Consider the following 22,601-nt stretch of genomic DNA (forward strand, 5'->3'; position numbering starts at 1 on the left):
AGGAAAACGGATTGGTGATCTTGCCCAAACCCACCCACCCACCAAAAAAAAAAAAAAAAAAAAAGAGAAACACCCCACACCCCCCCCTAAACCAAAACACCCCACAATTTAGTAAGTTACCATGGTTGTTTCAGAGAACAAGTCATAAGAAATAGCAGCCAACTGCCTCCTTGTTACCCACATTTTAACACAATGCCATACTATATATCTGCCACATTAGGCAAAGGAAATTTTCCATCTAACATTTATTTATAAAAACAGTAAGTCAGGAAAACACGGCTTCTTAAAGAATATTACTCCTGTGGCAAATTGCTCTGGCAACAGAAAAAAAAAACCACACATTTAAAGTGAAAATCTTTTGTAGTTTTGATTGGATGACCACAGAAAGATCAAAACGGAGGGAAGGAGAAATAGACTAGCACTTATTTGTAGTAAAATTTGGTTTATGTAGAAACAAGCCATGTTTTCGCATTTGGATAGAATAAAAATGAGCTAAAACTAAAATAAAAGCATGATGAAGTCATGTTGGATCACTTCATGGAGACCTCACTTTAAAGTGGTTAATTTTGCAACATTTACTAATAAGCCTTTTGCTTTTATAAACCAGAAGGACAGGGGGGGGGAGAGGAAACAAAAACCACTATAAGTCCAGGTAAATTTGCCCCACAATGAGCAAGCACGGCTGTACAGAGTAGTCAGACATACTTGCATGTTAGCTCAGTGTACAGAGTAATCAGACATACTTACATCGTAGCTCAGTGTAAAGAGCACAGCCAGAATCAAGGCACAAAAGATCTTCTACAAGTTCTTTTTTTTTCTCAATAAAGTTGTACAAAATAATACATTTTACAGTCTGTACAAGAATAATCCAGCAGTAAAATAAAACAAAATTAAAAAGTGAAGGGAGTTTTACAGGAGGGGAGTGATCATGTTTGTGAAGAAAGGATGAAAGTTACGCTTCTGATTGAAATTTTGAAGATCACACAAGGTTGTCTAAAAGGTGTGTGGGGGGGGGGGGGGGGGGGGGGGGGGGGGAGAAGGTGGGAGAGAGAAGAGAAAGAAGAGTGAGCAAAAAAATTAAAATAAAATTAAAAGTTAAAAACAAAGTGTGGCTTAATCAGCGACCATAAGACGCAAAACGTCCAAGACCTTTTGAAATAAATACATTGATATGTTGAAATTCATATCCAAGTATTTATTGTTAAAAATGGCACCCTTGTGAAAGGCATCAATCCCTGCGCAATGATCCCAGGGAGTGTGTCCACTTAACAGCCACAGTTCGTAAGGGGTCCTTTCTCCAGATCCAGCAGCAATGTTCAGATGCAGGGAATGGCTAGAGTTGGCGGAGTGGGGAAATGACACCCAATCATTATTACTGAGAAAGAGGAGTAGGGGGATAGAGCAGCACCTGTGCCCATTTTGCATACCCCTCTTACAGCTGCAATACTGTGCATGATGCAACAAAGATCCGTCACACGCTTTGCTTTTAAAGGTTAGCATTTGTAGGGAGCCCATTTTTGAGAGTCTTGGCGCTGACCCACACTGTTTGAGGGCAGTGGGGTGCAAACAAACAGTTCCATAATTGTCCAGCAGCAAAGAAAGCGCAGGGGTGCAATCTGGAGAGTGGCTCCTTCCCCCCCCCTTCACCCTCAAGTTGTTTATCAGAATTTGTGTAATTGTTTTGTGTTTTTGTTTTTTTTTTTTATTTTGTTTTTTTGTTTTTTTTAAGAAATCTGGAGTCCAGAACACAAGAAGGAGAGAAAAAAAAAAATATATATATATATAAATGCAAGCTCTCCATCACAAGAGCTCATATTGGCGCAGATGCATCCTTTGGATAATGTCCCGACAATCATTAAAAACTCTTCGGATATTTTCTGTATCCACTGCACATGTGAAATGCGGGTAGCAATAATGCCGTCCGTCCCCACTTGCTGTGCTGATTCTCTGTGAAAAGGAGAAAACTAAATTCAATGATTGTACGAAATTGGACAGCCAGCATGTTTGTAAACCAAGACTTACACCCCAGAAGTCTAAGGTGGCCCACACATAGGGTATACAACTAGACATGTACATCAACTAGCATCTTGCAACAGTGTCCTTTCAGTTAATCAGGAGTCACATAATCTCATGCACAAAGTATGTCCACTTTGTATGGTTTCTGACCATAAAATGGGCATACCCCAGATCATTACAGTATGCAGTTTGTGCAGGAACACAGAGGGAAAGCTTCCAGAGGCTTCTCAATGAGAGACTATTTCAGGAAAAAGGGGGAAGGCTTGAAAAAGGCTGCACACCATAAGAACTGCAGCAGGTTTAAGATTAGTCCAATGAACACATGCATTAGGGTGTATCCACTAAACACCTCTCTCTCCCCCCCCCCCACCCCCCCCATAGTTACATTGCAGGGTTAAACACACCTCTAGTAGCAGTTGCTTCTGAAGGAACAACCAAGACCTGACCATGTGACCCAAATGGTTCATAGTCTCCCCCCCCCCCCCCCCTCCCATACCCTGCACTGAAGCCGGCAACACTCACTGAACATATACATCGGTTCCCAATGCTCCTCTATGAGAAGCACTGGATTGGGAATCAGCTGGAGAAAGTAGACATTCCCCTCCCCCCACCAGGAGACTATAGGCTTGTGTTCCCAACACTTGTGTTACAAACGTTTTAGAAAGATAATTGGACACACACAACCTAAATTTGCAGTTCCATTCAAAAAGTGGTAAAAAAATAAAATAAAAATAGTATATTAAAAAACCCAAAACATTTTAAAATGTACTTACAAGAAATTCATCCCTAATAAAATACTTGGCTCTTGTAACTCTAGCATCCTCTCCAAACTCAGGGTTTGCTGGACAGGAGAGAGGAAGAAAAAACAAAAATAAATATACTAAAATGTTTGTTTTTTTGAGTGTAAAACAGAAAGCTGGAATATGCTCAGTGTCTGGGCACAGCAATGGTGACTATACTAAGCACCCTGTAGCTTTGTATGTAGACAATCTGCAATTAAACTAACTGAACTTTAAAGACCACATTCAAATGTCTATCCTTGCATAGGTATCAATTTCACAATCAAAGTTATACAAACAAAAAACAAAACAATCTAACTACATAAAATTGACAAGATCTCAGACTGATGTGAAGCATAATCTAAACAGACATTTTACCAACTATTAAATCAGTAAAGCTAAACAAATTATAGCTGCATTATAATGCCCGCTTCATGATAACATATGCAGCTTTCACCGATACACAAGGACATATTTTAGATAGCAATAAACATACATTTGCTGGTTACTTTACCAGCACATCAGACTATCGCCTCACCAAAATATTTACAAAGCAAGGAATTAAACGTTGTACAAGGGTTCATTTATTTTGAATGTCTTAGACCTACACAAAGGAGAAAAAACAAAAAAACCACCACACACAAACAATCCCCAACCGTGCATTAGCTGGAATTAGATACTGTTGCTCTATATTCACACAGATACAAGGGTCTGGTTATCCCATTTGCTACTCTCCAATTACTCAAACATCAAATCACATACCATCATCTGGGGTGGTGTAGCGAGCAAACTCTGGAAAGTAATCTTCAATCTTGGATTTCCCAACCAAAACCTTTTCTGCGAGTAGATCTTGTTTATTCAGGAAGAGAATAACTGAAATGGTCCGTAGCCACCTGAAGGAATAAAGGCACCTGTGATTACTCCAGGAAACCTCCCAAGATACTTTATAACAAGCTCAGTAGCACACAGCATCTAAATGGTCTCTGACAGCTAGTTTGCTCGTTTTTCACGCATTAGGTTTGTGGGAACTTGCGCCCACTACAGAGTGGGATTAATTGTGCTACTGGAATAGTGTGCATTGGTCCCATAGCAGAAGCAGAAACAGCAGTACCTGTTGTTCCAGATGCTCTTGAAGAGGTTTAATGCTTCTTGGAGTCTGTTGGTCAGATTGTCCTCTCGAATAACCATGTTATAACTGCTGCTTGCGACCACAAATATAATTGCGGTCACATCTGGACAAGAAAGCAACACAGTTAGGTCCTCTTTAAGCATAGAGTTCAAATAACGTAAATTCATCCCTTCTGATATTTAAAAAAAAAATAAAAATATAAAAACAACCCAAACACAATGAGTTTAAATAAACATGGTAAACAGACTAAATGGGGATGCTATTCTGGACAATGTTAAATCTAAACAGGACCTGTGCTGCATTGCTGAATTATGAATACATCACAATAGCACTAAACACATTCCCCATTTTAAATTAAGGAGCAGATGCCAGGATGCAAGCTTGGCTGTGTGCACATAGATATGGAGCAATAGGTCTCCTGATCAAGTGTGTTCAGAGGACAGGAAGAAGAGATGTTCTAGATTAAACTTCCTTGTATTGACCGGAGAAGAAACAATTAAGTTGTTTTGGTAAATTCCTTGCACAGAGGCACATGCAGATTAAGCAGCTATTACCTCTTTAGAACATAAAGGGCTAGTTCCTGGATTTGGGGCCTAAGGAATTAAACCTGGATCTCTTCTGAATCATTTGCCCTTTTTTTTTTCTATCCTCAGGCCGTTTTAATTCAAATCTACACATAGATTTCTCTTTGGTTATGTGACCTTACTGCAGGAGGAAGATTTCTAGTCACAATTTAAAGGACAGGGAGGCCAGTAATGCTCTACCCGGTAAGGTATCAAACAGTAAATGACCTCTGGCATCTGCAGAAAAAGGCCATACTAGTGCCACATGTGGGCAAATGCCTGTACGTATGGTTGTCCTAGCACTTAACATCACCACTGAACTAGACATACTGGGGGAGGGAACTTGAACGTTTATAATTAAAAAGCAAAATACAGGCATACATAGATATCTTCACTAGCTATAGGGTTGAAATGGGACTGTAACACCAGCTTACTTCAGAAGCAGTCAGAATGGATTCTTTGCAGAGACAAAAAATAAAATAAAATCCAGTGAGTCTCTAGCCAAAACACAGCTATCTCCCATGGGTTATTAGAGATTTCTTCAGTCCTTACCATTAAAACACTGGATCCATTTCCTGCGCTCGTCACGCTGGCCACCAACATCAAACATACTGCAGAGAAGAGAGAGTGCAGTTAATGTGGTTAACCAAAAACAGAGTAAAGAGGTTACAAGGAAAGACAAGACATGGAAAGTAATACCTGGAGCAGCTTCACTAAATCTGGAGCAGTGACAGACAACTATATTTCACCATCCCTCAGTCAGTACTAAGCCTCAAAGAAACTCCACTGAATATCTTTCTTGCTCAAAGTTTAGATATACTCCCAATGAAGATGTGTTTTTCTGTAGGTTTTATTGGGGTGGCAAATTTGAAAAGTTTAAGAAGGCCCTGCCACCTTTGCAAGTTCTCCTCAGTCTGTGCTGACCAAAGTTATCATTCAGTAGCCCCTTTACTTGAGCTGCAAGTGTGCATGCAATCAAGGCTTCCAATGAGCAGTAGTAAACCTCATTGTGAAAGGGAAGCCAGAAGTATCTCAGCAGGCCTGCCAATTCCATGGGTTCTGTCAAGTGAATGGAAGATGAAGCAAAGCTCCCTGGCTGTCTTGGAGCAAAGCACTTCACCCAGCAGTCACTCAATTTCTATTAAAGCAGTCCATTTCATAAATGGTTTGACACAAGCACATCACAACTGACTCCAGACTAAGCATTTCAACAAGCTGAAATGCTTTGTGTCTAGCATGTTCTTTTAACAAATTGATGCTGTGCAGTTTTAGGCAACCTTAAGTGAATTGGATGCAACTTACTGAAAGTTTACTTTATCCACTTGAAACTTTGTTTCGAATATTCCTGATGTCAGAACTCTGCATCGCAGCAAGTCCTATATAGAAACATATAGGTCAGGTAGAAGACACAACCATCAATTTATAACATTTGCGGAGATATGGGGGCACTATATAATCTAGAGCGCACACACAGAGCACACTAAGATTTTAAAGAAGTTTACTGGTTAAGAGGTTCACCAACATTCAATTAATTGTATACATTTATCATTACATAAAAAGGTGTACAGCGGTGTGTCTTACAGAGGACCTGACTGTTCAATGTTGCCATTAACATTCACAACTCTTATGCTGCTGTTAGACATAGAACGTCTGGAAACCGCAGCTAGAGTAGGAGCATGGGGGAGATCAGAATGACATCTGATGTAGTTCACTTAAGTTTACATAGAAACACATGGATTTAAGACTCACCTGATCAGTTGGAGTGTAATCATTCTGCTTCACAATGTCAATCTTGTCTAGAAAACTGAAGAGGTGGGGGGAAAAAAAAAAAAAAAAAAAGTTAGAACATCAAGTTTAGTAAACTTATTGCAAGACATACCCCAAACAGATAAAGTTAATGAGCCGACATGTAGGCATGACAGGTTATTGTCTATAATTACCCAATTTACAGGGCTGCCTTGAAAAGACAAGGATTTCAGGACATTTCCCTGTTTGATAGGACACACACAAAGTGTTAAATGGTCACACATAATGCTACTTTTAATGTACATAGTTCTGCCACTTCAAGTATTCTCCACAAGGTAAATTAGTCTGTAGTTTAAAGGAACGCAATATTATGGAAAGTTGCTGAGCAGTGCAGCATGGTTTCCAATTATAGTAGAGCTGTACACACAAAAGGAATTAAATGTACACCTAGTCAACATGCAGATGGGAGGGTCACTACAGCGCTAGTAATTTATGCCACTTTTTAGATCTCAACTCTGTTAATGTCTACCATTTACAATTAAATGCATCAGCATATTTCATTGGTTTACATGATGGGCCACTTTAAATATTTTGGAAAAACTTATAAGTTGGACAGAGGTGAACTAGTGCACCAATAAGGAGTAGAAAGATGCCCAGGGATGTTCTAGGACAGGGGTAGGCAACCTGCGGCACTAGTGCCATGCACGGCACTCGAGGTGTCTTTCCACGGCACTCAAGGCTGCTAGAGCCAAACAGGGTCTGGCCTATCAGGAGTCTCAGTGAAACTTCAGATATCTGCTAATACAAAGAGGTAGTGAAGGACAATCCTCAATTTATGCATTGCAGCACTTAGAGGAAGTGATCTCAGATCACTTCCTCCCAGCACTTGTGAATGGGAATCCACACTGTAGTAGATCAGCCCACAGCTGATGTTGCAGCTCCTGTCCTTGACCTGTACCTGCCCAGACTGGTCCCCACTGGAACCCAGGAAAGCCACCCACACTGCTAGATATACACAGACCTGCAGAATAAGCCTCCCCTCATACAAATAATACGAACAGCCCACACACAAGCATACACACAATCCCCACAAACGCAACACCACTAACAATCTACATACATGCACACAATCCCACATGCAGCCTCGCACATGCAAAACCCCAAACAGCCCCCATACACTACCTAACACACAATGTGACATATCCATCTACACACAATTCCACAAGCAGCCCTCATACACAGCCCACATTCATATGTATCATACACGATACCATAAACTACTAATGAACATATACAATATAATAGCTCATATACGCACAAATACAACGATACAAAGCAATTACAGTATAAATAACACAAGCAGAATACGGCAGCACACACAACTCAATTTAAAAAATAGGATCGGCAGGGCCGTTTGAAGGAATTTGGGGGCCCCAAGTAAAATGGACATGGTGCCCCCCTTCCCCCTGCACGCAAAGCCTACAGGAACCACAGCATAGCCATACAGTTTAAGTTCACCCACACTTTATATAAATAAAGGTTTACAGTGCAAATATTGCTGTTGCATATAATGTGCATAAAACTTGAACATTTTCAACAATTGAAAATTCCCTGTGTTCTCCTCATCTCCCCTTCTCCTCACCCCCTCCCTGTGTTCTTCTCACCCCCCTCCCTGTGTTCTCCTCACCCCCCCTCCCTGTGTTCTCCTCATCTGCCCTTCTCCACCCCCCTCCCTGTGTTCTCCTCATCTCCCCTTCTCCTCACCCACTCCCTGTGTTCTCCTCATCTCCCCTTCTCCTCACCCACTCCCTGTGTTCTCCTCATCTCCCCTTCTCCTCACCCACTCCCTGTGTTCTCCTCATCTCCCCTTCTCCTCACTCCCCTCCCTGTGTTCTTCTCACCCCCCCTCCCTGTGCTCTCCTCATCTCCCCTTCTCCACCCCCTCCCTGTGTTCTCCTCATCTCCCTTTCTCCTCACCCCCCTCCCTGTGTTCTCCTCATCTCCCCTTCTCCACCCCCTCCCTGTGTTCTCCTCATCTCCCCTTCTCCACCCCCTCCCTGTGTTCTCCTCATCTCCACCCCCTCCCTGTGTTCTCCTCATCTCCCCTTCTCCACCCCCTCCCTGTGTTCTCCTCATCTCCCCTTCTCCTCACCTCCCCCCTCCCTGTGTTCTCCTCATCTCCTCACCCCCCATGTGTTCTTCTTACTCCTCCCCCTCCCTGTGTTCTTCTTACTCTTTCCCCTCTCCCTATGTTCTTATTTCTGCCCCAATGTTCTTCTTACTCCTCCCCCCTCCCTATGTTCTTCTTACTACTCCGCCCTATGTTCTTCTTACTACTTCTTACTTGCTCCCCTCCCACCCTCCCCCTGTGTCCATCATATTCCCCTCCCCCTGTGTCCTTCTTATTCCCCTCCCCCTGTGTCCTTCTTATTCCCCTCCCCCTGTGTCCTTCTTATTCCCCTCCCCCTGTGTCCTTCTTATTCCCCTCCCCCTGTGTCCTTCTTACTCCCCTCCCCGTGTCCTTTTTACTCCCCTCCCCCGTGTCCTTCCTACTCCCCCGCCTATGTTCTTTTTACTCCCTCTCTCCTTCCCTCCCTATGTTATTCTCACCTCCCCTTCCCTGTAGCGTGGCCGAGCTCAGGGTGCACTTCCTGTCAGTCCGGCCGGGAACAGGAAACTGAATCTCCTGTACCGCGTGGTACCCGGCCGGACTGACAGGAGGAAGAGGAGCTTGGCCACGCTACAGGGAAGGGGATGTGACGAGAAGGGCAGTGCTGCAGCCGCCTGAGACTCTCTATAGAGCTCTCAGGCAGCTGCAGCCTTATAGGAAGCGCCGGCCCTGCTTGGGGGCCCAGGCCAGCTCGGGACCCAAAGCAATTGCTTGGTTAGCTTGCCTGGTAGCGACGAGCCTGAGGATCGGCACGCTACGGGACATCACAATCCTATATCGGCACAGTGCTGCTAAAAGGTTGCCTACCCCTGTTCTAGGATGATCACATGTTAAACCAAGTGGTTTTACTCAAACTGTAGTGAAAACATACAGTTTTAGAATCTCCTCAGTTCACATGTTTTTTTTAATACAACAGGGATATAGAAGAAGTAATTGACAGTAAAGCAGAGTCCAATATGCTGTGATCCAATATACGTTATACATGAGGTCTCTGCATTGATTAGGATACAACAGTGCTGCGTTACTGGTATGCACTGTGCTGCAGAGCCATATACAGGTTATTAAATGACATACAGCACAGAAGACTGAAAACCAGCAATACAATGAGTGCACAGGAGCAGACTCCAAGTTAATCTGAAGATTCCTTCGACACAGGGCAGAATGATACCATTTATCACAGTGGAGTACTATTAAAGTATGATCAGGACTGATCCCTTAGAGATAGGTCCACTTTGCTGCACAACCTTCTCAATAGGATGTTGTGGTAGAAGAGGTCTTTGTTAATCTTTGCTGTTAAACTTCAGAGTGCAGACTTTGCCAGTTTTACATTACAAGGCAGCCAGAAATAGGTCCCCACCGCCCCAGCCTGCAGCTCCGTTGTCATGACAATGGGACCACATTTCTATAAATAGGCTGTCAGCACTAAGCCTTGTGAGAGACATCTGGCACAGGGCCAAACGGCAGGACAAAGACACACCATTAAGGTGCACGCATGCACACTGTACCACAAACAGAACCCCAGCGCACTCCTTTACTAAGGAAATGCAAAGCCGAAGAAGCCCCAGGAAGTTAAACAGTGTATTCTTACTTGGGACCTATAGGTCTGCAAGAACAAGTTCCCTTGCCAGGCTACTTGGCATTTAACCAGAACCTCCAGCTTAAACTAGACCTGGTCAATAACTTAATATTTTTTTTTAGTCCGAGACAAGTACAAAGTAAAGCAAGGATTAGACACACTTGCATGTGAATCAAGAGACTAAGCTTAAATACACATTATATAGCATCAACATATTTCACAGCACTGCACAGTAGGTAAGCAAGACAAACATTTAATGCTAGGAAAAATTACGTATGAACATGGGAAGAGTATGTGGAAAGGGCGCTGCCCAAACAAGCTTCCATCTAAAAAGGTTCTCAAAACTACAATTTATATAGCGCCAACCAATTCCGCAGCATTATACACTGGTAAAACAAGACCAGGTTTGACATATGGGAACATAGGTTATTGTAACTTAGTGTTTGAATTCTTTTATCAGGGTCCTCCAAACTCTGTCCTGCCAGCTGTTTCTGAACTACAACTCCCATGATTATCTGGCCATTTCATTTCAAAGAATCATGTGAACTTTAATTGTAGATTATGCTAGCTTTAGTGTACCTATAATCTTAATTTTATTAATGACAGGAGGCGAGTATTTGCTTAAGTCTCTCTTTACTAGAACTCCACAGCAGCACAGAAAAACAACCAATCAGAAAAAAGTTAGGTACTATAAAACTCCCCTCCCCATGCATCATTTCCTCTTTCAAGCTGCGACAAAACAGAATAAAAGGCAGAGAACATCATGGGGAAGAAACAAAGTCCTAGATACGATGAATATAACGATGTCCACCATCCAAGTGTAACCGTCAAACTAGATAGTGTAGATGGACTGTAAACTGAAACGAGAGAAAACAGAATCGAACAGGTTGATTATCCAATGAAATGTACTCTGAATAAACATGTAGGTACTCAACGTAGCAACCAAATTAACCTAATATGAAAATATCCCAACCCTACTTATGGAAAAAACAGACATAAGGAACAAGAGACAGGTAGCAGAGACAACAAACAGAGTTGCATACTTACCTGATAATCTAAACTATAACATTAAACAAGGGAGGGACAAGAGTGGGTGGGAAATACTCGCCTCCTGTCATTAATAAAATTAAGATTATAGGTACACTAAAGCTAGCATAATCTACAATTTTATAACATGACAGGAGGCTTCGTATTTGCTGTTTCAACGCTCAGTTTACCAATCCAACGCTGTTTGTGTCGCTGGTAATTATTCCAGGAAATATCAGAGTAATCCTAATTGGACATTCCAAATACGATAAACGACAGCCGACGGGTCAAAGGAGATGCCAACCGACGAAGTATCTCAAATACGGAAAAAGGCACCCTCCGCCGGTAAATCCATTGCACCTGGTGTAGTAACCTGTTTCCTAGAAGTCGGTCCATGAGCTGGCAAGCCGACCTATTAGCCACATTCCTGTAGTTGTATAGCTTCGAAATCCGAACTAGGACTTAGGGTCGTGAGAAGAAAACTGACACCAAGTCTCAACTCATGATCCGTAAGGCGGCTCTTCCGATCGTGCCAGGGCCATTTGGTGATGCGGCCTTGCAGGGAGATCTCCAATCTCAAGGAATGCCCCGAAGACCACCACCAAAATCGCAATGGAAACCGAGGAGGATCTTCGTACCTTCCTGTCCTACCCGGTGGGATGTCTCATCCGAGCATAAATTCATAACGCACACAATGAGAGTGTGTCCAAACCAGCCGTATACTAAGTGATTCCAATAGTCCAAACGGACTGTGTAAAACCTCGGACGCCGTAGAGAAAGGGCTCCAAAAGACGTCCATTCAGGGTTCCGAACTCAACTTGAGTGGAGGAACGGAGGTCGACCATTCTGGGAATAGGGAATCCCAGAAATCTTCAAAGGGATGGGAAGAGCAAACAGGAACGCAGATTTCCATCCAGAAATGCCCTCGTCCAAGAGTGAAAGATGTCTGTGTAGAAGTCTGGGTATACCAGGTACCACCATAAGGTCCCGTAGGTCTCCTCGACGATAGTTGAAAAGTAGGGTAGCGTGAATCCAACAAAATGGCTCCCGTGAGGAATAACTAGAGTATAGATGGAGAGTCCTCCATCTCCGAACCCTGAACACCAGGTATGCGATTCGAGGAGACGGGGCAGTCCTGCCATCTTATCCCAAGGTCTGATGACCGGGGAGGTCAAGACAAACCGGGCTACCCGGTCTTACCATGTGAACCATATGTACGGTATGTACCTTCAGAGCGGGTAATAGGCCCTCCTTAATCGTGTTACCCGAGCAAGGCAGAGCCCGTTTGCTCCATGTAGGTCCCCGTATCTCCCGCCACCTAAAAATGGGAGAAAACTGTCTGAGCAGTTGTTACAATGGTCTGGATATCCAAAAACAGAAAGCAATCCTCTGCTTTCTATGGTGCCGAATATACCAAAACCTGCACTCACATAATACCTGATTTCCATCCGATAGCCGAACCATCTCCAGGAATGTGTATAGATAAGTGGGGGTCACCCCTCGTATACCTCTGTGAGAATATCCCTCCGTTGCAGGAGATAGACTAGAGGAATCCGGTCTAAATACGGATATCTTGCATGACCAGGCAGTCCTCTATATCGGAATCAGTAGCACGGACGTCAGATCCACTTGAATGCAGGAGGGACGCCCCTCCATGTAGTCATCGATGTCTAGCACAGGTACAAGCCTGTGTGATGAACAAATGGATGGCACCGTAGGGCGTCGAGTGTATGAGAGAGCCGCGCTCTCTACTAATGTGGTCAAATAACGTGCTAACGTCCGGCTGATAGTCTGAGCGGGCCGTACCCGTAAATAACCAAACAGTAGAGTCTGCATCCGTGACCGTTCCTCTCTCTGAGAATGTTTCCTCCAAACATGACCCCTGTATCCAGCTCAGTCTCTGGCCGAGGTTGAGGGAGGGGTGCGCCCTCAAAGAACAACTCAGTGTCCGGTTCCGTATCTGAGAGGGGTTCGCTCTCTGCTCCAGAAGATAAAACGTCCTCGGATCGAAGAGATGGAGGGCCGCACCCTCCTGTGATCCAAGCTAGAGTCCCTAGAGACTCAGGGTGACCAACTATAGGGTACACCAAATACGAGTATCAGCATAAGGCTGAGGGTAATCCACGGGAAAAACGATGGAAAAACTATCAACTGACCGTCCGGATCCCGTACGCGCGCGCGGGTTCCAGGCAGACCGTTGGTAGTCTGAGGAAAGCAGGAGACGTTCTCCGCAATCCATGAGCACCCGGGAGGTCGGAGGAGGTCAAGTCAGGCCTCTCGACGACCCGAGCGAAAGGAAAAGGAAGCCACGAAAAACGAAAAAGACAACGATAACGTAGGTATGAGTAAAAAACGCAAATTCTATCTCAGCTAGAAGGCAAATAGCAGGCCGGAAGGCAAGACAAGTAAGCCCCACTGCACAGGGCCAGGAGCTAACCTACGGAGGAATAACTACCGATAGCTATATGGATACCGGGAGGCAGATACGGAGGTGTTGATAAAAACAAGGAAAAAACGCGTTCTCCTGTAGGTGACTGAGTACCGGTCCTTGCCTGTGCAAAGTTCTCCTTGGAGATGTGCCCTCGCCGGACTGGTGTAAACCGCGGATGTGTGTCCGGGGTCTTCGTAATAAAACTTGCCCTTCAGGTCTGAGGTTTAGGGCCTTCACCCTACCTACCTTATCCAGATGGCCGTATATTGGTGTCCTCTTGGACAGTATGGCAATGGTGCTCGTCCAGACACCTGCCTATTTCCGTGTCACTGGTGGGCACTGGCTTCTCCTCAGTGATATTCCCCCAGGCCCGCGGCCAAAAGGGGTTTCGGCACCAATAGAGCAGGCCCAGCAGGCCAAACTAATGGACGCAGGATAGTTGGGCAAGCAAATAGGCACCGACATAGTAGGCCATACAAATAGGCACCGACATAGGAGGCCAATTAAATGGGGCACCGACATAGCGGGCCGTGCTTATGGGCACAGACCCAGCGGGCCGTGCTTATGGGCACAGACCCAGCAGGCCGTTCTTATGGGCACAGACATAGCAGGCCGAACTTATGGGCACAGACATAGCAGGCCGAACTTATGGGCACAGACATAGCAGGCCGAACTTATGGGCACAGACATAGCAGGCCGAACTTATGGGCACAGACATAGCAGGCCGAACTTATGGGCACAGACATAGCAGGCCGAACTTATGGGCACAGACATAGCAGGCCAATCTTATGGGCACAGACATAGCAGGCCAATCTTATGGGCACAGACATAGCAGGCCAATCTTATGGGCACAGACATAGCAGGCCAATCTTATGGGCACAGACATAGCAGGCCAATCTTATGGGCACAGACATAGCAGGCCAATCTTATGGGCACAGACATAGCAGGCCAATCTTATGGGCACAGACATAGCAGGCCAATCTTATGGGCACAGACATAGCAGGCCAATCTTATGGGCACAGACATAGCAGGCCAATCTTATGGGCACAGACATAGCAGGCCAATCTTATGGGCACAGACATAGCAGGCCAATCTTATGGGCACAGACATAGCAGGCCAATCTTATGGGCACAGACATAGCAGGCCAATCTTATGGGCACAGACATAGCAGGCCAATCTTATGGGCACAGACATAGCAGGCCAATCTTATGGGCACAGACATAGCAGGCCAATCTTATGGGCACAGACATAGCAGGCCAATCTTATGGGCACAGACATAGCAGGCCAATCTTATGGGCACAGACATAGCAGGCCAATCTTATGGGCACAGACATAGCAGGCCAATCTTATGGGCACAGACATAGCAGGCCAATCTTATGGGCACAGACATAGCAGGCCAATCTTATGGGCACAGACATAGCAGGCCAATCTTATGGGCACAGACATAGCAGGCCAATCAATGGGGCACAGACATAGCAGGCCAATCAATGGGCACAGACATAGCAGGCCAATCCTGGGTCGTGTATTATTGTTATATTATTATAACACGTATTTATATAGCGCCATCCAATTCCGTAGCGCTTACGAGGGGTACTGAGTGAGAGTGGGGACCTCTGAGTTGGATAGAGGCCCTTGAAATTAGTAGGTCCTCAGAGCATCCTGTGACGTAGGATCCCTAGACCCCAACCCTTTTAGACAGCGTAATGCCGTGTGAATAACCTGAACCGGGACTGGCGGTCCCCCAAGTGCCCAGCAGGGAAATAGTGGTATTCCAGCTGTATAGGGTATAGGCGGAAGTATTCCAGTGACCAGCATGGCCATGAGTGTAAGATGCACTGAGCGAAACTGTCCTTGAACTGTGAATAGTCAAGCATATGCTCTCACCGATCCGTTAGGAATTCTAGCGTATATAGAATACCATCATCATACCACCTGCAGGGGATGTGAAACCACGGACACTGCGAGGAGAAGGGTTAAACCATAGCCAGATTAATTAACTCCCCGAGAACCTGACAAAATTGTCTCGCATCAGCGCAGACTGGTTTCCCATACCAGTTTGAGACAGAGCCAGGTCTGATAGCCATATACATGCCATGGACAGATAATTCATACCAGAGCAGTCCCATCTGAGACCTCATAGCTGGACCAGACAAATATATTATTGTCATATTGCCATTTATATAGCGCCAACATATTCCTACTCAGAAGCATATGAATCTGAGAGCTAACTAGCACTGTCTACCTTGAACAGAGCCTGTACAACTGAGTACATACACACTCGAAACTCACGGAAATCTGTGAAACGCGTAGAAATAGCAATATGTACAGACTGCAAAACTCTCAGCTATCTGAGAAAGACACTGCCAGCAAAACGCACAGTGATCTGTGATTCGCACTGACAGCAAACACACAGCAACAGTGACATACACGGTCAGGAAAACGAAATCTAGAAATACATTGTCAGTGAAACGCACAGCCAACTGCGACATACACTGTCAGAAAAGACTAAATCCTGAAATACACTGTCAGAAAAACACAGCAGTCTGTGAAGTGCACTGTCGGCAAAGCTCAAAACATCCGTCATACACACTGTTAGTAAAACGAAATCTGTGATAAACAGCGTCAGTCAGACACACAGCAAAACTGCACATACATGGTAGAAAAACTAAATCTAGACATACGCCGTCAGTAAAACATACAGCGATCTGAGAAATACACTGTCAGCAAAAAAACCCCCAGAGCAAAATTACAGCAAACTGTGTATATATGCCAAACACCCATCAATCTCAGGTAGAATATGCCAAAAGGCCCATGTCACCTAAACGCAGTAATCTGAACATATACATAAAGGAGAGCTGGCAATCAGAGAAGATGAGAGAACTGGCATGACAGTGAGGAGAGGGGTCGGGGGGTTGAGCAGGAGCAATTGCCCTCCCCTCCCCCGGCGGACACATGCAGTCCGTGGATTGAGCCGGCCGAGGTAGGCAGCCACGTGTAGAGGCTCCGGTCGGCGGTATCCTAATACCGCGACCGGAGGTGAAGCAAACCACAGGAGGGGCAGCGAATTGCTCCCTCCTCCCCCGGCAGGCATGAGGTCCGCGGGAAAAGCCTCCGGTCGGCGGTATCATAATACCGCGACCGGAGGAGAAGCAAACCACGGGAGGGGCAGCGAGATGCTCCCTCCTCCCCCGGCGGGCATGCGGTCCGCGGTAAGCGGACGGCCACGTGTAAAGCCTCCGATCGGCGGTATCAGAAACACCGCGACCGGAGGAGAAGGAAACACAAGTGGGGCAGCGTAATGCTCCCTCTTCCCCCTGCGGACATGCGGTCCGCGGGTAAAGCCGGCGGCAGGCGGCCACCTGTAAAGCCTCCGGCCGGCGGGTGTGGGAAAAAACAGAGCACCCCGCGACCGGAGGAATGAGGGACAGAGAAGGCAAAATTAAAGGGGACAGAGAAGGATAAACCTCCCAGGAAGATGAGGAGAGAACAAATAAAGACAAACTCCCCACAAACCCCAGAGCAATAGGCAGGGGTGAATAAAGTGAAACACACAAGGAAGTCCCCAAATGAAAATAAGTGAAACACTGAAAATATAATTAAAATCCCAAAGCCACCCACTAATGTTAGCAGGAGGCAGTGGTACTCTGACCTGTACTGATGCGGAGCAGCAAAGAAAGAGGAAATGATGCATGGGGAGGGGAGTTTTATAGTACCTAACTTTTTTCTGATTGGTTGTTTTTCTGTGCTGCTGTGGAGTTCTAGTAAAGAGAGACTTAAGCAAATACGAAGCCTCCTGTCATGTTATAAAATTCAGCTACTTCTGGAGGGCCAGAGTTTGGAGGACCCATATAAAAGAATTCACACCAAGTTACAATAACATGTTCCCATATGTCAAAGCTTGTTTTACCAGTGTAAAATGCTGCGGAATAGGTTAGTGCTATATAAATTTTATAGTTTTATATTGGGAATACTATATTGATATGCAGAATAAGTATTAGTTGTACAGTTTGTTGGCACGTTGTTTTTAAACATGTCAATCTACACTGTAGAGTTGCTCTGCAGAATGAGATGGCGTACAACAGAAAAATATTGATATACGGGGAGCACAGAGGAGATGACACATTCCTCACTGTGAATCTAGTTTCAGTATCTGCTCGTTCAGACCCAGGCTTGTAATTAACACATTGCAAGTGCAGGCCTGGAAAAGCAGCATGCTTTGCAGAGTCATTTCAATGCCATTCCTTCCTGCAGCTGAACTGTGGCCCCTTCTCAGAAAGCCAATCTTGTGTGCGCCCAGCACCAGGCTACTCCCTTTGATTTGCCCTCCGAGATGACCCAGCCCTCACCCCTCCCTTTGCTGCAGCCTTGCTATAAATAACTCTGCTGCTTTGAGTTTACATAAGCCTGTGGAAGGAGGGGCCCAGCTGCAGTGGATCCAAGCAGCACATTCTCTGGGCTCTCCAAAAATCTATGGAAAGGACTCTTCGATGCCACAGATATCGCAGTGTTCAAAGAATATTTATTTGCACCAGCCCTAGCACATCCATCTGTAGCTCTGCAGAAAAATTACCACAGCCAGAAAGTCATTTAATTAATTAGCTTTTAAAAGAGAGCACACAGCTAGCCAAGAGGTGAAAGTAGGCTCCTTGCAGAACTTTCCAATCTACCACTTTAACTCTGCCCAAACTACATTTTGTCAGTAATCTGGATTTTGAAGCCACCCAAGATTGCCGGTTAAAGGTTTCTGATGGCCCAGACAATTCTCCCATCACCAACATCTCTGCACATTGTATCTCAACTAAATAAAGTAACAGACGGTTGCCCACATTTCAGAAGTCATGATTCTTCCAGAAAATCAGCCTATAAACACAGAGGAGTAGAACTTCTGCTCAAAGTTGGAGAAAATCTCAAAGTAAGAGATGTGGTAGATAGATATACACAACTTCTGTAGTATGTAGGATCCCTTGCCAACACCCTTTACTTCCCCCATCAGTGGCTTCCATAAACCCACATCACCCCTCTTCAATAACCTGAATGGCCACATGGTTTATATTTTCAGATCAGCTTCATGAGTGAATAATTCCCACTCTTAATTCCCCTCCCAAACTTACCATTTCTTCCAAGCTTGTTCTTAGTTTCTGTATTCTTCCTGACTTGACCACATTTCACCACCAATTCCAGCAAAAAAACAAAACACTATTCCCCCCCCCCAAACAAAAACTATATCCATTGTAAGACTGACACCGTTCTTTCCTCCCGTCCCAGGATCCTTCTCTAGTACCTAAAGACCCCCCCCCCCACCTTTTGTCCTTTAAAGAAACACTATAGTCACCTAAATTACGTTAGCTAAATAAAGCAGTTTTAGTGTATAGATCATTACCCTGTAATTTCACTGCTCAATTCACTGTCATTTAGGAGTTAAATCACTGTTTCTGTTTATGCAGCCCTAGCCACACCTCCCCTGGCTATGACTGACAGAGCCTGCATGAAAAAAACAAACTAGTTTCACTTTCAAACAGATGTAATTTACCTTAAATAGTGTATCTCAATCTCTAAATTTAACTTTAATCACATACAGGAGGCTCTTGCAGGGTCTAGCAAGCTATGAACATAGCAGGGGATAAGAAAATCTTAAACAGAACTTGCGATAAAGAAAGCCTAAATAGGGCTCGCTTTACAGGAAGTGTTTATGGAAGGCTGTGCAAGTCACATGCAGGGAGGTGTGACTAGGGTTCATAAACAAAGGGATTTAACTCCTAAATGGCAGAGGATTGAGCAGTGAGGTTGCAGGGGCATGTTCTATAAACCAAAACTGCTTCATTAAGCTAAAGTTGTTCAGGTGACTATAGTGTCCCTTTAAGTTCGAATATTCTGTTGTATTTTTTTGTTCTGTTTATACAGCATCTCTTGGCAATACAGGTGGCACTGGAATTAAAATAAACCAAAATCCGCAGACCCCAGTAAACTATACCAACACAACTACTCTTCCATTTTCAAAACCCTAGCAAAAGACCTGGACAGGTGGCTTGACAAGCAGATATCGTGGGTGGGACGGATTCACACTGTTAAAATGAATATCCTCCCACGTATCCTGTTCCTATTCCAGGCATTACCACTACAACTGTCAAAAGCCCAATTACAACCACTGCAACGAACCATAGGCACATTTATCTGGCAAAATAAACGCCCCCGGATTTCAAGACAGATCCTTTATAGACACAAAACAGGGGGGGGGGCCGGGGCTGCCGTGCCTGTATTATTATTACCTAGCTGCCCAACTAGCTCAGGTGGCGATGTGGCACACTCCCCCAGGCAAAAGGAAATGGGTAGATATTGAATCTCTCATGATAGGGGCGGACCTACCACAATTTGCCATGTGGGTCCCGCGAGAACATAGACCCATACTCAGAGTCACATGCCCGGCGATTCTAAACTCACTTAGATTATGGGACCACACCCACACAAAATACAGCCTGGCATCCTCACCCTCCCCCCTAATGCCCTACCTCAGCAACAGAGCCTTTGCCCCAGGCATGTCTGCCAGGGATTTCAGGAACTTGGAACACACGGGGATACAGAGGATTTGCCACCTCTATAACGGCCCCGACATAGTAGGATTCAACGACCTCGCGCAGGGGAGACACCTCACACCTAGCGACTTCTTCAGATACGTCCAATTACAAGACTTCGCCAAACAGCCACATATCAAAAGCGCAGCGTTGAAACCGCTTACATTCTTTGAACACTGGTGTATATCAGAAAACTTGCCCCGGGGTACGATTACAATGCTGTATGCCCATCTTTGTGCCAAGACGAAGGAGTGGGGCCGACTAACTTACGCTGATCAGTGGGAACAGGAGCTCGGAGAGGTCCTGGAGGGAACGGAGTGGCAAGAGATTTGGGAGGCCAACGCCACCGCCTCTGTATGCGTGACCCTCCAGGAGCAATCATTTAAGACATTGTTCCGGTGGTACACCACCCCAGTAAAACTACTGCGGATGCGCAAAACTGTAAACGACGAATGCTGGAGGGGTTGCGGACTAAAGGGGTCGTATCTCCACATGTGGTGGGAATGCCCCAGTATGGTCAGGTTCTGGAAGGGAGTCCAGACCCTCCTGAGCCGTGTTTTCTCCAGGACTTTAGAGCTGGATCCATGGATCTATCTGCTCAACAGACATATAGAGGGCTGGACCAGGGCTGAGCAGAAACTCATACGTAAAATTACCTTAGCGGCCAGAAAGGCTGCAGCAGCCTCATGGTTAAAACCTTCCACCCCTACCGAGCCCGAAATAGTGGCCAGAATTAGAGAGATAAGGCTAATGGACGACCCAACAGCTAGACTCAGGGGGTCCACTAAAACCTTTCACAGGATATGGGACCTTTGGGATGACAGCGAATTTGGATGAACCGCCTCCCCCACTCTTTGGTGACCTCCATACAAGGATAGCACGGCAGGGCCTCAGCACCACGTACCTCCCCACCCCCCACCCCCTCCCTTAGCTCCTCCGCTCTCCTTCACGTTAGGACTACCTCTATAATTTGCCTCATCCCCATATGAGCCCCGGGAGCGGCCCCAAACTGAGGGCATACAGATAACACACAATCCACATCCGTGCGGACCTAAAATGTATTCTATCCCGCTCACTGGGGGAACTACCCCCTTTTATATCTACGCACTACCCATGAAATAGAACCTTTGCCGTCACATCATAGGCAACATCTCCTCTTTCACAGAATAGCGGTGGAGGACTACAGCATTTTCAGTCCCTATTTCCCTTACACCCCCCCCCCCCCTTCTCCTTTCTCATCTCTATCCCCCGCTCCCTCTTACCTCCTTCCCCTCTTCCCTCTCTTTCCCCTTGCTGTACAAGGGAACCTCATAATTACAAAAAACCTCGCTGGAATTCAGGGATACAAACCACTGTATATGCATATTCCAATATGTCACCCTTCCATTACTCTTGTTACTTATGTACTGTAATAACTGACACAGCTGTTATGTGAAGTGGGCTTCTGCGTAAGCCTAAAAGTTGTTTATTGCACTCCCTTTCCTGCTGAGTGAAAAAATAAAGAATTAAAAAAAAATAAAAAAAATAGCATAGTTGCTCAACCATTATGTTTTTAAGGTGCACTAATGTATGTGACAACTATTGTGTGCCCCATTTCGCATGGTTTTTCCCTTTAATACTTCTCGGGAACAATTTTTTTGGAACTCAACTGCAGGTGAACAAATAAATTTGAAGCTGTAACTTTAAGAAAATATAATTTATTTAAATAAAGAAATGTAACTTCTACAGCAAAAAAAAAATAAAAAAAAAAATAAAAAACCCAAAATCGAATCAGAGACAGACCATTTGTTTATCCATAATACTTCTGGATTATCTTCAAATACAGCCATATTAATATTATGAAGGTGTGGAAAAAAAAAAACAAAAAAACAAAAAAACAAAACACAAAACACACCACCAATCTATACTGTTGAAACCCAATCTTACATTCTGTATTGAACGCAACCAAGTCTGCCTTATCCCCATTATTTCACCTTGCCCATTAGCAGATTGTTACACTTGCATTTGATGTATTCAACACAAATGCACCCCAACCACAAACCTCAACTAGAAAGCAACTTCTATTGTGACCCCCTTCTCTCCAACATCAATCTGTTAAACGATCAACCGATCCCATCCCTCTTCTACACAACATTCATTTCTAACAAATACTTTTACGGCCCCAAAATAGGCATCATGCGCTCTGTCAGTACAAAAACAGTAATTTTACACCAAGGAGGGTGACTAAAGTAGATACCCAACATCACCTAATAATTGGATAACAATGTTAGGATCATTGTCCGCATTCTGCAGATGGCCTAGTACACCAACTACTACATGTAACAATACCGAATCTGAACACACACACACACACACACAAAAACAAACCAAAAAAAAAAACAAACCAAAAAAAAAAAAAAAAAACTATTACCACGTGTAGTGCCAAGTCCACAGAACTGACTAGTGCCACTAACCCCTTGTGAAGAAGATTAGATTGAGAGCAGCCCTATTTTCAATTAATACATGGACGCTCAGATTCAAATTCCAGGAAAATCAGCAACCTATGTAACCATTCTTATGGTAGCCACACCTGTCAGTCATTGAACAGTTTCATCTG

The 22,601-nt window shown here is 44.8% G+C and overlaps 1 protein-coding gene across 2 annotated transcripts in view; it reads right to left on the reverse strand.

Moving 5' to 3' along the window:
• Positions 1-205: 205 nt before the first annotated feature.
• Positions 206-22,601, reverse strand: part of GNAS (GNAS complex locus) — a 142,294-nt gene continuing 119,898 nt past the window's right edge. For both annotated transcript variants that reach the window (XM_063459636.1, XM_063459637.1), the window contains exons 6-12: positions 6,237-6,291; positions 5,790-5,863; positions 5,040-5,098; positions 3,907-4,027; positions 3,558-3,688; positions 2,790-2,857; positions 206-1,947 (exon numbers count right to left, since the gene is read on the reverse strand). In XM_063459636.1, the coding sequence (XP_063315706.1) occupies positions 1,801-1,947; positions 2,790-2,857; positions 3,558-3,688; positions 3,907-4,027; positions 5,040-5,098; positions 5,790-5,863; positions 6,237-6,291 (655 nt within the window). In that variant the 3' untranslated portion in view covers positions 206-1,800. The remainder of the gene's footprint in view (positions 1,948-2,789; positions 2,858-3,557; positions 3,689-3,906; positions 4,028-5,039; positions 5,099-5,789; positions 5,864-6,236; positions 6,292-22,601) is intronic.

This window comes from Pelobates fuscus, chromosome 6 (genome assembly GCF_036172605.1).
Source record: "Pelobates fuscus isolate aPelFus1 chromosome 6, aPelFus1.pri, whole genome shotgun sequence".
Classification (NCBI taxonomy): Eukaryota; Metazoa; Chordata; class Amphibia; order Anura; family Pelobatidae; genus Pelobates; species Pelobates fuscus.